Source organism: Somniosus microcephalus, chromosome 17 (genome assembly GCF_052327205.1).
Source record: "Somniosus microcephalus isolate GS21.2 chromosome 17, FLI_Smic_1.0, whole genome shotgun sequence".
NCBI lineage: Eukaryota > Metazoa > Chordata > Chondrichthyes > Squaliformes > Somniosidae > Somniosus > Somniosus microcephalus.
The window spans coordinates 11,317,152-11,333,004 of record NC_141003.1 but is presented as its reverse complement, the minus strand read 5'-3'; the positions used below and the strand labels follow the sequence as shown (position 1 = coordinate 11,333,004).

The following is a 15,853-nucleotide window of genomic DNA, read 5'->3' as shown; positions in this document are numbered from 1 at the left end:
AGTGCTTTGGATTTCTGGACAGAGACCAAGGAACAGACCTTACTGATTTGGGACAACATAGGAGAGGTATTTTTGGCTTCTGGCCAGAGCTTGGAAATTTGACTCATTGTGATTTGACTGTTTGCAAGTATATTATGGGGGCTGCATGGGGTTCCAACCCTCAGTTCCAGCATTATGTGCGAAGGGCTCGCAGACGCTGTGTGAGAGGGGCAGCCATGCCTAGACACAGAGGGGCCATCAGGCGTCGGCAATGTAGGAGTTACCCACTCAGGGAATACCGGCAGCAGGTGTCCTATCTCACCATGACTGCCGCGCATTGTGTGAAGAGGCTGCGCTTCAGAAGGGAGGTGGTTGCAGAGATCTGCCAGCTGCTTCACAGAGATCTGCGTCCACAGCTGATGTGCAGGACGTCTCTGTTGGTGGAAGTGAAGGTCACGGTGGCTCTGAACTTTTATGCAAGCGGCTCCTTCCAAGCCGCTGCTGGGGACATAGCGAACATCTCCCAGTTCGCCGTGCATCGCTGCATCCAGCAGGTCACCGATGCCCTTTTCGCAAGGAGACACCAATTCATCTCCTTCCCCATGACCCTAGAGAGGCAGGAGCAGCGTGCAGTCGGATTTGCCAGGATCGCCGACTTCCCCATGGCGCAGGTCGCCATTGAATGCACGCATGTGGCTATGCGGGCACCTATCGACAATGCTGAGGATTACCGCAACCGGAAGGGCTACCATTCCCTCAATGTACAGCTGGTGTGTGACCACAGGCAGTGCATCCTAGCTGTCAATGCCCGCTTTCCAGGAAGCAGCCACGATGCATTTATCCTGCGCCAGACTACTGTGGCTGACATGTTCCAGGCACAGCCTCCCCCAAGGGGATGTCTTATCAGGGACAAGGGCTACCCTTTGTGTACATGGCTCATGACCCCGCTCCGCGCGCCCAGGACCCCTGCTGAGGAGGCATACAACGAAAGCCATCAAGCCACAAGGAACATCATAGAGCAAACGATTGGCGTCCTCAAGCAACGGTTCCGCTGCCTGGATCGTTCCGGCGGATCTCTACAGTATTCGCCGGATAGAGTCTCCCAGTTCGTCGTCGTTTGCTGCATGCTGCACAACCTGGCTATCCGCAGCACTCAGGCACTGCCACCTCACGTTGGACCACCACCTCAGGAGGAGGAGCAGGAGGAGCATGAGGAGGAGGAGGAGGAGGAGGAGGAGTACCAGCCCAGGAGGGAGCCACAAGGTCCAAGGGCCGTCCGCCGGCGGCTTATTGAACGACACTTCTAGGCCCCCTGTCAGGGAATGGCTTGTGGCAATGAACGCACCTGAATGCAGCCGCTCCGCAAGCCCTCAGCCGGTTAACGCAACAACCACTTGAAACATGACACATGGACAAGCTGAATAAATAAAAAGCTTTTTGAAAGAGCTATCCAATTTGTCCCACTCCCCCCTGCTCGTTCCCCACAGCCTTGCAAACGTTTCCTCCTGGGCGAGGACCGTCTCCGGACTGGAGGCCGGACTCTCCCTCTGGGGAGAAGGCCGCCGAGCTGGCCGACCCTTCCCGCGTGGCTGGACGCCACTGGGCCCAGCAACTGCCCTCCCCTGCAACACTTCCCCCCTCTGGGGAGAAGGCAGCCGTGCTGCCCGACCCTTCCCGCGTGGCTGGACGCCACTGGGCACAGGAGCTACACCCCCCTGCAACACTTCCCCCTGGCTCTCCTCCAGGCAAGACGTGTCCCCTCCATTGCCATCCCCTGGCGCGGATGAGGGTTCCCCTGATGTGCTGCCTTCCTCTTGGTCCTCGTCGTCCTCCTCTTCCGAGGGACTGACACTCGCAGCTTCAGGGACCTCCTCCTCACCAGTTGAAAGCAGGAAGGTGCAAGAGTAGCTTTAGAGTGAGGACAGGGCGTCAGCAAGGGAGGCATGAGTGGTGGCATTATGCGCATTGGTGGGACAGTGGCAAAGGATGTAGATCTGAAGCGCAAGGGGAACGAGAGAGGTCCAAATGGTCATGTCCTTACCATTGGGGCCCAGCACAGGGTCGGCATCTCCAATAGCAACGGGGCCAATCACCCGGGCACGCATGAGTCGAGCCATGCGCTCCTCCAGGTCACTGAGCTCCTGGAACTGGACACGGCCTCCCCCGGTGACAGTCCGGCTCTTCAGATTCTGCGCCAGCTTGGCCTGCAAGAGAAAGGACGGCCTCTAAGTACAGTGTGGTGCCCTGTTGTTGTGTGCACTGCCTCCCATGGTCGAATAGCTTGGCCAGTGTGGTGCCCTGTTGTTGTGTGCACTGCCTCCCATGGTCGAATAGCTTGGCCAGTGTGTGTCAAGTGCAGAAAGTGCTACTGATGATCATGCCAGTGCCATAGCTGCTGGAGGAGGGCTGGCCATTAGGCCTTTGAGGTCTCTTTGCCCATAATGTGAGGTGCACATGCAAGGATGAGGAGGACACTGGAAAGGGTACTCACCCTGACCAACCGAGTGAGGTCGTTGAACTTCTTGCGGCATTGGTCACCAGTCCTGGGGACATCGCTGTTGGCTGTGACCCTCTGGGCGATTTCCCTCCAGGCTCTCCTGTACAGCCTCTTGGGAGCCTTCTTGCCACTGTCCGGGCACAAGATATCTCTTTTCTTCTCCAAACCCCTAAGCAGCACCCTCAAAGCATGCTCTGAGAAGCGCTGCGCTCGTTCACGGGCCTTCTGCATGGCTTCAGGCGCTATTTGGGTCCAGCAGCAGTGTTCAGGCCTAGCTGGAGGGCTCCACTATCCAGGGCGTGGCAGCAGACCAAATCGACCCTTCCCCCTTTAAGAGCTGGCCGGCGTCAGGGTGTCTGCTGTCAATCAAAACATGACCGCACCTGCGCTGCGCCCGGCCTCGGCGTTATCACTCTGCACCGCCGGCTTAGCGCCTAAAGATAGGGGTGCAACGCCAGTTTCAGCGCTCGCCCAAACTCCTTGGCCAAAGCTACTGAATATCGGCGAAGTGGCCTCCACTTTCCAGCGGGCGCTTACTTTAGCGCCTGCCCGACTTTACCGCCCCAAAAGTGGCTATACTGAATTTCTAGGCCCAGGGTACTGAATTTGGATGATCAGCCATGATCTCATTAAATGGTGGAACAGGCTAGAGGGGCCGAATGGCCTACTCCTGCTCCTATCTTCTATGTTTCTATGTTTAAATATTTTCCATTTCCCGCTTGAAAGTTATTATTGAATCTGCTTCCACCACACTTTCAGGCAGTGCATTCCAGATTAGAACAACCAGAGGGAATAGTTTCTCTCTTCCCCATCAAATCCTTTAATCATCTTAAACACCTCAGTTAGATCACCCCTTAATCTTCTATACTCGAGGGAATACAAACCTAGTCTATGCAACCTATCGTCATAATTTGACCCCTTTAGCCCTGATTTGAATATGACAATGTTGATGACTCACTGAGAGAATGAAATGATTGTATAAAATCTTAAGAGTGCGGAAAGGCTGTTCTGGATGTAACAGCACAGTAATGATGCATGGTCACCATTAGGAAGTTAACATGCAGGCACAGCAAGCAATTAAGAAGACAAATGGTATGTTAACCTTTATTGTAAGGGGGTTGGAGTATAAGAGTAAGGAAGTCTTGCTGCAATTGTACAGGGTCTTGGTGAGACCGCACCTGGAGTACCGTGCACAGCTTTGGTCGTCTTACCTAAGGAAGGGTATACTTGCCATAAATGGATGAAAATCTAACCCATAATTTGATATATTCTCTTTATATTTATTAGTCATGTTGTACAGTTCAAGAAATGTTAAGCCTAACATTTTAACATCTGTCAACGGGACATCTACATTCTCAAGGGATACACTTAACAAAAAATGATTGCAAAGTGAATTATTTTTGACAACTGAATTATAGACACAGAAAATCTCTGTGAGATGTGTTTCAGAACTACTTGTTTGTGTAATTATTGTGCTGTTGATTGGAGCTGAGCTCATTCCCATTTGCGCCACAGTGAATGGGTTACCTCCTGGCATGCACTCACCGTCACTCCACTCGTGTGAGACTGGATCAAAGCTGCCATACAGCTGGCCCATGGTGATGGCCTTCGGGTTGATGATGATGTACTGCACTCTGTGTTCATCCATCAGGCCTCTCACTTCCAGCAACTCCAAGACCCCAGCCAGCACCTTCAGAGCACACGTCTTACCCCCCAGGGGACTCCCAACCAACATGAAGCCATGGCGCACCAGCATCATCTCGTAAATCTGGGGGCAAAAACAATTCCACCTGTTAATTTTCATTCATCCTGAAAAAGAAACATTGCTTGATGAAGAAATTGCAACAATGGAAACAATTTACTGCAGCACTCTGAAGGTCAGAGTATGATAATCGCAGAGCAGGCACGGAGAGCCCACAGATACTAACACTGTACCAGGATAATTAGTGAGTTACAGGCACGGAGAGCCCACAGATATTAACACTGTTCCGGGATAATTAGTGAGATACAGGCACGGAGAGCCCGCAGATATTAACACTGTACCTGGATAATTCGTGAGATACAGGCACAGAGAGCCCACAGATATTAACACTGTACCAGGATAATTAGTGAGATACAGGCATGGAGAGCCCGCAGATATTGACACTGTACTGGGATAATTAGTGAGATACAGGCACTGAGAACCCACAGATATTAATACTGTTCCAGGATAATTAGAGAGATACAGGCACAGAGAGCCCGCAGATATTAACACTGTTCCGGGATAATTAGTGAGATACAGGCACTGAGAGCCCACAGATATTAACACTGTACCTGGATATTTAGTGAGATACAGGCATGGAGAGCCCACAGATATTAACACTGTACCGGGATAATTAGTGAGATACAGGCACGGAGAGCCCGCAGATATTAACACTGTTCCGGGATAATTAGTGAGATACAGGCACCGAGAGCCCGCAGATATTGACACTGTACCGGGATAATTAGTGAGATACAGGCACTGAGAGCCCACAGATATTAACACTGTACCTGGATATTTAGTGAGATACAGGCATGGAGAGCCCGCAGATATTAACACTGTACCGGGATAATTAGTGAGATACAGGCACGGAGAGCCCGCAGATATTAACACTGTTCCGGGATAATTAGTGAGATACAGGCACCGAGAGCCCGCAGATATTGACACTGTACCGGGATAATTAGTGAGATACAGGCACTGAGAGCCTGCAGATATTAACACTGCACCGGGATAATTAGTGAGATACAGGCACGGAGAGCCCACAGATATTAACACTGTACCGGGATAATTAGTGAGATACAGGCACAGAGAGCCCACAGATATTAACACTGTACCGGGATAATTAGTGAGATACAGGCACAGAGAGCCCACAGATATTAACACTGTACCGGGATAATTAGTGAGATACAGGCACTGAGAGCCCACAGATATTAACACTGTACCTGGATAATTAGTGAGATACAGGCACTGAGAGCCCACAGATATTAACACTGTACCGGGATAATTAGTGAGATACAGGCACTGAGAGCCCACAGATATTAACACTGTAACGGGATAGTTAGTCAGATACAGGCATGAAAAGCCCACAGATATTAACACTGTTCCGGGATAATTAGTGAGATACAGGCATGGAGAGTCTGCAGATATTAACATTGTACCGGGATAATTAGTGAGATACAGGCATGGAGAGCCCACAGATATTAACACTGTACCGGGATAATTAGTGAGATACAGGCACGGAGAGCCCGCAGATATTAACACTGTTCCGGGATAATTAGTGAGATACAGGCACCGAGAGCCCGCAGATATTGACACTGTACCGGGATAATTAGTGAGATACAGGCACTGAAAGCCCACAGATATTAACACTGTACCTGGATATTTAGTGAGATACAGGCATGGAGAGCCCGCAGATATTAACACTGTACCGGGATAATTAGTGAGATACAGGCACGGAGAGCCCGCAGATATTAACACTGTTCCGGGATAATTAGTGAGATACAGGCACCGAGAGCCCGCAGATATTGACACTGTACCGGGATAATTAGTGAGATACAGGCACTGAGAGCCTGCAGATATTAACACTGCACCGGGATAATTAGTGAGATACAGGCACGGAGAGCCCACAGATATTAACACTGTACCGGGATAATTAGTGAGATACAGGCACAGAGAGCCCACAGATATTAACACTGTACCGGGATAATTAGTGAGATACAGGCACAGAGAGCCCACAGATATTAACACTGTACCGGGATAATTAGTGAGATACAGGCACTGAGAGCCCACAGATATTAACACTGTACCTGGATAATTAGTTAGATACAGGCACTGAGAGCCCACAGATATTAACACTGTACCGGGATAATTAGTGAGATACAGGCACTGAGAGCCCACAGATATTAACACTGTAACGGGATAGTTAGTCAGATACAGGCATGAAAAGCCCACAGATATTAACACTGTTCCGGGATAATTAGTGAGATACAGGCATGGAGAGTCTGCAGATATTAACATTGTACCGGGATAATTAGTGAGATACAGGCACGGAGAGCCCGCAGATATTAACACTGTTCCGGGATAATTAGTGAGATACAGGCACCGAGAGCCCGCAGATATTGACACTGTACCGGGATAATTAGTGAGATACAGGCACTGAGAGTCCGCAGATATTAACACTGTACCTGGATAATTAGTGAGATACAGGCACTGAGAGTCCGCAGATATTAACACTGTTCTGGGATAATTAGTGAGATACAGGCACCGAGAGCCCGCAGATATTAACACTGTACCTGGATATTTAGTGAAATACAGGCATGGAGAGCCCGCAGATATTAACACTGTACCGGGATAATTAGTGAGATACAGGCACGGAGAGCCCGCAGATATTAACACTGTTCCGGGATAATTAGTGAGAAACAGGCACCGAGAGCCCGCAGATATTGACACTGTACCGGGATAATTAGTGAGATACAGGCACTGAGAGCCTGCAGATATTAACACTGCACCGGGATAATTAGTGAGATACAGGCACGGAGAGCCCACAGATATTAACACTGTACCGGGATAATTAGTGAGATACAGGCACGGAGAGCCCGCAGATATTAACACTGTACCGGGATAATTAGTGAGATACAGGCACGGAGAGCCCGCAGATATTAACACTGTACCGGGATAATTAGTGAGATACAGGCACAGAGAGCCCACAGATATTAACGCTGTACCGGGATAATTAGTGAGATACCGGCACAGAGAGCCCACAGATATTAACACTGTACCGGGATAATTAGTGAGATACAGGCACTGAGAGCCCACAGATATTAGCACTGTACCTGGATAATTAGTGAGATACAGGCACTGAGAGCCCACAGATATTAACACTGTACCGGGATAATTAGTGAGATACAGCCACTGAGAGCCCACAGATATTAACACTGTAACGGGATAGTTAGTCAGATACAGGCATGAAAAGCCCACAGATATTAACACTGTTCCGGGATAATTAGTGAGATACAGGCATGGAGAGTCTGCAGATATTAACATTGTACCGGGATAATTAGTGAGATACAGGCACGGAGAGCCCGCAGATATTGACACTCTTCCGGGATAATTAGTGAGATACAGGCACTGAGAGTCCGCAGATATTAACACTGTACCTGGATAATTAGTGAGATACAGGCACTGAGAGTCCGCAGATTTTAACACTGTTCTGGGATAATTAGTGAGATACAGGCACCGAGAGCCCGCAGATATTAACACTGTTCCGGGAGAATTAGTGAGATACATGCACTGAGAGTCCACAGATATTAACACTGTTCTGGGATAATTAGTGAGATACAGGCACCGAGAGCCCGCAGATATTAACACTGTACCAGGATAATTAGTGAGATACAGGCACCGAGAGGCCGCAGATATTAACACTGCACCGGGATAATTAGTGAGATACAGGCATGGAGAGTCTGCAGATATTAACATTGTACCGGGATAATTAGTGAGATACAGGCACGGAGAGCCCGCAGACATTAACACTGTTCCGGGATAATTAGTGAGATACAGGCACCGAGAGCCCGCAGATATTGACACTGTTCCGGGATAATTAGTGAGATACAGGCACTGAGAGTCCGCAGATATTAACACTGTACCTGGATAATTAGTGAGATACAGGCACTGAGAGTCCGCAGATATTAACACTGTTCTGGGATAATTAGTGAGATACAGGCACCGAGAGCCCGCAGATATTAACACTGTTCCGGGAGAATTAGTGAGATACATGCATTGAGAGTCCACAGATATTAACACTGTTCTGGGATAATTAGTGAGATACAGGCACCGAGAGCCCGCAGATATTAACACTGTACCAGGATAATTAGTGAGATACAGGCACCGAGAGGCCGCAGATATTAACACTGCACCGGGATAATTAGTGAGATACAGGCACGGAGAGCCCACAGATATTAACACTGTACCGGGATAATTAGTGAGATACAGGCACAGAGAGCCCGCAGATATTAACACTGTACCGGGATAATTAGTCAGATACAGGCACAGAGAGACCACAGATATTAACACTGTACCGGGATAATTAGTGAGATACAGGCACAGAGAGCCCACAGATATTAATACTGTACCGGGATAATTAGTGAGATACAGGCACTGCGAGCCCACAGATATTAACACTGTAACGGGATAGTTAGTCAGATACAGGCATGAAGAGCCCACAGATATTAACACTGTTCCGGGATAATTAGTGAGATACAGGCACGGTGAGTCTGCAGATATTAACACTGTACCGGGATAATTAGTGAGATACAGGCGCCGAGAGCCCGCAGATATTAACACTGTTCCGGGAGAATTAGTGAGATACAGGCACCGAGAGCCCGCAGATATTAACACTGTACCAGGATAATTAGTGAGTTACAGGCACGGAGAGCCCGCAGGTATTAACACTGTACCGGGATAATTAGTGAGATACAGGCACGGAGAGGCCGCAGATATTAACACTGTACCGGGATAATTAGTGAGATAATGGCACTGAGAGCCCACAGATATTAACACTGTACCTGGGTCATTAGTGAGATACAGACACTGAGAGCCCACAGATATTAACACTGTACCGGGATAATTAGTGAGATACAGGCACGGAGAGCCCGCAGATATTAACACTGTACCGGGATAATTAGTGAGATACAGGCACAGAGAGCCCACAGATATTAACACTGTACCGGGTTAATTAGTGAGATACAGGCATAGAGAGCCCACAGATATTAACACTGTACCTGGATAATTAGTGAGATACAGGCACAGAGAGCCCACAGATATTAACACTGTACCGGGATAATTAGTGAGATACAGGCACTGAGAGCCCACAGATATTAACACTGTACCGGGATAATTAGTGAGATACAGGCACAGAGAGCCCACAGATATTAACACTGTACCGGGATAATTAGTGAGATACAGGCACTGAGAGCCCACAGATATTAACACTGTACCGGGATAATTAGTGAGATACAGGCACAGAGAGCCCACAGATATTAACACTGTACCGGGATAATTAGTGAGATACAGGCACTGAGAGCCCACAGATATTAACACTGTACCGGGATAATTAGTGAGATACAGGCACTGAGAGCCCACAGGTATTAACACTGTAACGGGATAGTTAGTCAGATACAGGCATGAAGAGCCCACAGATATTAACACTGTTCCGGGATAATTAGTGAGATACAGGCACGGAGAGTCTGCCGATATTAACATTGTACCGGGATAATTAGTGAGATACAGGCACGGAGAGTCCGCAGATATTAACACTGTACCGGGATAATTAGTGAGATACAGGCACGGAGAGCCCGCAGATATTAACACTGTACCGGGATAATTAGTGAGATGCAGGCACGGAGAGGCCGCAGATATTAACACTGTACCGGGATAATTAGTGAGATACAGGCACTGAGAGCCCACAGATATTAACACTGTAACGGGATAGTTAGTCAGATACAGGCATGAAGAGCCCACAGATATTAACACTGTTCCAGGATAATTAGTGAGATACAGGCACGGAGAGTCTGCAGATATTAACATTGTACCGGGATAATTAGTGAGATACAGGCACGGAGAGTCCGCAGATATTAACACTGTACCGGGATAATTAGTGAGATACAGGCACGGAGAGCCCGCAGATATTAACACTCTACCGGGATAATTAGTGAGATGCAGGCACGGAGAGGCCGCAGATATTAACACTGTACCGGGATAATTAGTGAGATACAGGCACGGAGAGCCCGCAGAGATTAACACTGTACCGGGATAATTAGTGAGATAAAGGCACTGAGAGCCCGCAGATATTGACAGTGTACCGGGATAATTAGTGAGATACAGGCACGGAGAGCCCGCAGATATTAACACTGTACCGGGATAATTAGTGAGATACAGGCACCGAGAGCCCACAGATATTAACACTGTACTGGGATAATTAGTGAGATACAGGCACTGAGAGCCCGCAGATATTAACACTGTACCGGGATAATTAGTGAGATACAGGCACTGAGAGCCCGCAGATATTAACACTGTACCGGGATAATTAGTGAGATACAGGCACGGAGAGCCCACAGATATTAACACTGTACCTGGGTCATTAGTGAGATACAGACACTGAGAGCCCACAGATATTAACACTGTACCGAGATAATTAGTGAACTTCACACCCCGTGGTCTCTGCTTCAATCACTAAATCTGGTCGTGCATTCCACATCCGCCCAACCTCTGTGTAAAATGGCTTCTGCTGTTCTCTGTTGTAAATATCTTACGATTAATCTGATATTTACGTTCCCTTGTTTGAAACCCTTCAATCACTGGAAACATTTCTATCAAATTACCCCATAATCTCCTCTGTTCTAACAAATTTGGGGAATAGGTGTACTAAAGGATATAGAGAAATGGGGGTAGGAATTAAAGATAAAGAGCTAACAGAGCGCAGAAAATGGTGGAGAATGAGTGATGGGCCGAATGGCCTAGTCCTGTTGTGATGGACACTGATTCACTGTGAACATATCCCCTGTACCACTGCACTGTGATGTAGAGAGAAAGAGCGACCAGGATATTGGAGATAAAGGCTGAAATACTGAACGCTCAATTGAAACAACAGCAGGCCAGTTAATTTATGAAGTTGATGAACTGTTTTCCCTCTCTGGGCCAGCCAATCTATTAGTAAGCATTGGCCTTCCCTCTGCTTCCCAAAACAATCCTTAGCCGCAGTCTCTCTAGGTTTTCCACTCACCTGCCTTCTTTCTACACGTTTCTTGCTCTCAGTCGGGCTTTTCAAGTTCACAGTCATGAGCTGTGTTCCTTGATTCCAATATATAACTGCAACTCCAGTTTGCTGTGAAGTTGTTTCTCAGATTGGTTACTCAGCCCCTAAACACCACTTCAGGGCTAAAATCCAACTTTCATTTTTGAAAAAGACAACATGGAAGACTCACAGATTAGAAATAGGAGGCAGGGTCAATGAATGAATCAAACATACTGAATACAGCATGATCATTCCAGTGGCAGCGCCCACATCTGTATAACATCTGCTGTGTGTTAACAAGAACTGGTGCAGCAAAGCCCCCAGGTCTCCCTCTGGCTCTGGACGTAGACATTGCGAGTGAGAAAGGAAGGTGAGCAGACAACGTCACTCGATCTTACAGTCGCAGCTACCAGCTCAGATACTGAAACTGCGCGGATTTTAGAGGCCAGGATAGAGGAGGGATTTGCACGTGGTGAGGCATTGGGCACGAGTGCGCAGGAGCCAAAGCGGGGAGGAAAGGATAGCGCAGGTGCCGGCTCGCCAGAGGGTGAGGTTGCACACTACTTCGATGGGCCAGGCTACAGAAGAAGGCTGCTGGGTGTACATAACCAAATGATGGTGCACTGGGAAGCCTGTGTTCAATGTCAAGGATCGTGGAGGAGTCCACCACCAACTTGGCACAGGGCTTTGTGCAGATCTTGGAGCCCATCCTTTCCAACATGGAATGGGTGGTCACCTTCATCAGCCCACCTGTGGAACCCACCATGAAGCAGCATCTGATGGCCAGCTTCCATTGAAGTACAAATAGCTTCCATTAAAGGTCTGAGTGCTATAGTTGAAGCTCAGACTGCTGCCATCATAGGTCTGGACATCAATGTTCAAAGGGGCTTGCAGAGTCTCACAGCTGTCCAGCAATCTGTCCTCCAACAGATTACTAAGATTGCTGAGGCGCCGCCCCGGGGGAGTGGCAGTGGCTCCGTGGAGCGTGAACCTGCTGTCCTCTCTGAGGGTGGCAGCATTTGTCCCTCCACCACTGCCACTCCACCAGTGCCCTTGATGTTGCCTGTCATCCAGCCAGCCCAGGCTGCCACAGACAGGCCTCAATGGTGCAGTCTGCAGCTGGGCCTTCTAGGCCCAGGGCTGCTCGAGGTCGCCCTCCAAGGCCATCAGCGGTCTCCTCAATGGGAGGTCAGCAGCCTTCCACCGCACATGCTGCAGCCACTGGGGAAGCACCGCTTAGGAGCACAAAGAGAGGCAAAGGCACACGGAAGAGGCACTAAGGGAATACACAAGGGTGATTAGTTTATTTTTGTATGCATCCTGTCATGATTGAATTTATATATTTGGATTGGAATGCGCATTTTCTGGTGGTTTTTATTTTTGTGTTGTCGGAAAGAGGACAATGTGATTTTTTTTTTATTCGTTCATGGGATGTGGGCATCGCTGGCAAGGCCAGCATTAATTGCCAATACTAATTGCCCCTTGAGAAGGTGGTAGTGAGCCACCTTCTTGAACCGCTGCAGTCCGTGTGGTGAAGGTGCTCCCACAGTGCTGTTAGGGAGGGAGTTCCAGGATTTTGACCCAGCGATAATGAAGGAACGGCGATATATTTCCAAGTCAGGATGGTGTGTGTAACTTGAAGGGGAACTTGGAGGTGGTGGTGCTCCCATGCACCTGCTGTACTTGTCCTTCTAGGTGGTAGAGGTCGCAGGTTTGGGAGGTGCTGTCGAATGATGGTCCCTGATAAAAGGTAAGGAGCGTGGGGCTGTTGGTGAATGGGGAGGAGTGGTTGAGGTTACTGGTATCGCTCATTAATTATTTCATCAGGTAGTGCCTGGGCAGAAAGGAGCTGTCTATGTTGTAGCCTCTCTTCCTCTTCCTGTTCCTCCACTTCCTATTGCACTTCTCCTCCTCCACTTCCTCCTCATTCTCCTCTTCCTCTTTCTCTTAGCGAAAGTAAACGTGGGTCCCTTATAGTGAGAGACAGGAGAAATTATAATGGGGAATAAGGAAATGGCAGAGGTGTTAAACAAATATTTTGTGTCTGTCTTCACAGTAAGACACTAAGAACATAACAGAAATTGTGGGGAACCAAGGGTCTAAAGAGAGTGAGGAACTTAGTGATTAATATTAATAAAGAAAAAGTACTGGAGATATTAATGGGACTAAAAGCCAACAAATCCACTGGACCTGATGGCCTGCATCCAAGGGTTTTAAAAAAGGTGGCTACAGATGCATTGGTTTTGATCTTCCAGAATTCCCAGATTCTAGAACGGTCCCTGTGGATTGGAAAGTAGCAAATGCAACCTCACTATTCAAGAAAAGAAGGAAAGAGAAAACAGGGAACTTTAGGCCAGTTAGCCTGGCATCAGTAGTAGGGAAAATGCTAGAATCTATTATTAAGGACATGGTAAGAAGGCACTTGGAAAATCATAATATTAGGCAGAGTAGACATGGTTTTATGAAAGGGAAATCATGTTTGACAAATTTATTAGAGTTTTTTGCAGGCGTAACTAGCAAGGTAGATAAGGGGGAACCAGTGGATGTAGTATATTTGGATTTTAGTATATTTTCAGATGAGGTGCCACACAAGAGGGTGTTACACAATATTAGGGCTCATGGGATTTGGGGTAATGTATCAGCCATAGGTAGAGGATTGGTTAATGGACAGAAAACAGAGAGTAGGAATAAACGGGTCATTTTCAGATGGCAGGGTGTAACTGGTGAAGTGCCGCAAGGATCAGTGCGTAAACCTAAGGAAGGATATACTTGCCTTGGAGGTGGTGCAACAAAGGTTCACTAGATTGATTCCTGGGATGAGAGGGCTGTCCTATGAGGAGAGATTGAGTAGACTGGGCCGATACTCGCTGGACTTTAGAAGAATGAGAGGTGATCTCATTGAAACATATAAGATTTTGAGGGGGATTGATAGGGTAGATGCTGAGAGGATGTTTTCCCTGGCTGGAGAGTTTGGAACTAGGGGGCATAGTCAGAGGATAAGGGGTCTGCCATTTCGGACTGAGATGAGGAGAAATTTCTTCACTCAGAGGGTGGTGAATCTTTGGAATTCTCTACCCCAGAGGGCTGTGGATGCTCAGTTGATGAGTATATTCAAGACAGAGATCGATAGATTTTTCAGGCACTAAGGGAATCAAGGGATATGGGGATCAGCTGGGAAAGTGGAGTTGAGGTAGAAGTTCAGCCATGATTGAGAGAAAAGCGCTGGTGAGGGCTCCTTCATGCCATTTAATGTCGTGTTTAAGTGCAAGGTTAAGGCAGCGCATAGGCTGGAGTGTGGCATTCGAAAATAGCCTCACACTAGCGTCAAATCAGCGTTACACACTGACATCATAATCTACCTACTCTGCATGCTGCTGGCGGTCGTTAGGTGCACGCGTGCAAACCCCTTTACCAAGATGGCGTCTGGCGCGTTTCCCATCGGAAGTGTGCGTACGCATCTCAGACACCATTTTTGACTGTTAGGAGGCAGCGTAGCACCTAAAAAACAGGCGTTGTAGAGCCCAATTTCTCTCCCATGTTCATGATTACTTTACCAGCATCGGTTCAGTCCTGGCGAGAGCCCTGACCAACATCATGTGAGTATAGGATTAACCCCAATAATGTCATGCGGCTTATAGTTCAAACAGCTCTTCCTGTTCCCTTATAAATACAGTAACTACGGGCTGGATTTTATCAATGGAGGCGTGTAGGAGGCGGGACTACAACTTTTGGGGTTGTAGTCCCGCCTCCATCGAGTTGTGGCCAACCCACGCGATTTTCACTTGATTGATCTTGTTGAGCCTGCCCAGCTGTTTGAAGCTGTCAAACACTGACAATCTGTACACTAAGTTAATTCCTTCCTCTCAGGCTGATTTAGAGATCTCTCCAGAACAGAAAGCTGAATGCTGCAGATTTTGACAGATCGCGGCCATTCTGCTTTCTGTGCCGGTGAGATGAGGGACTCTCGAGACCTGAAGGAAGGAAGGCTGCATTTGTAAGAAAAGGTAAGTAAAACTTATTTAAACACTTTACACACACCAAACTCACTTACCTCTGCACTCATGCACCCATCACTCACCTGAACACCAGACATCTCGAACCCTCCAAGTCCTTCAGCCCGACGGTCCGCCTCGCTAACTTGGCGTGGTTTGGAGCCGTCGGGAATCCCACACTTCAGGGATAAAAATAGTGATTAGGCTAAAAACTGCCTGTTAACTACCTGTTAACAGGCAGTTAATTGGCACTAATCCCCTTCCCACCTCGGGGAGGCGGGTCCCAGCACAGGTCGGGTTCCCGCCTCCTGGGAAATGGGCATGGAGGCGGGTTGGGGGCGGGATGGGTTCGTGCCCCCCGATTTCACGATTTTAACCCCCCACACGCTTCCAATCCTGCCTCAACGGCCTGATGAAATTCGAGCCCCACATGTACAAGGCTTTGTCAGTAGAATTTGTAAAACCATGATCAATCTGACTTGAATGCAGACTATGCTTTAGTAATAGAGGCCTGGAAATTCCTGCTGCACCATTCCACCGGTGTTAAATGTGTCGGAGCAGAACCCCTTTCCCGCTCA

At 48.2% G+C, this 15,853-nt stretch overlaps 1 protein-coding gene across 1 annotated transcript in view; it reads right to left on the bottom strand.

Moving 5' to 3' along the window:
* Window positions 1–15,853, bottom strand: part of LOC147105497 (dynein axonemal heavy chain 3-like) — a 55,922-nt gene that overhangs the window by 24,591 nt on the left and 15,478 nt on the right. The window contains exon 4 of the mRNA XM_086010913.1: window positions 4,022–4,244. Coding sequence (XP_085867039.1) covers window positions 4,022–4,244 — 223 coding nt within the window. The remainder of the gene's footprint in view (window positions 1–4,021; window positions 4,245–15,853) is intronic.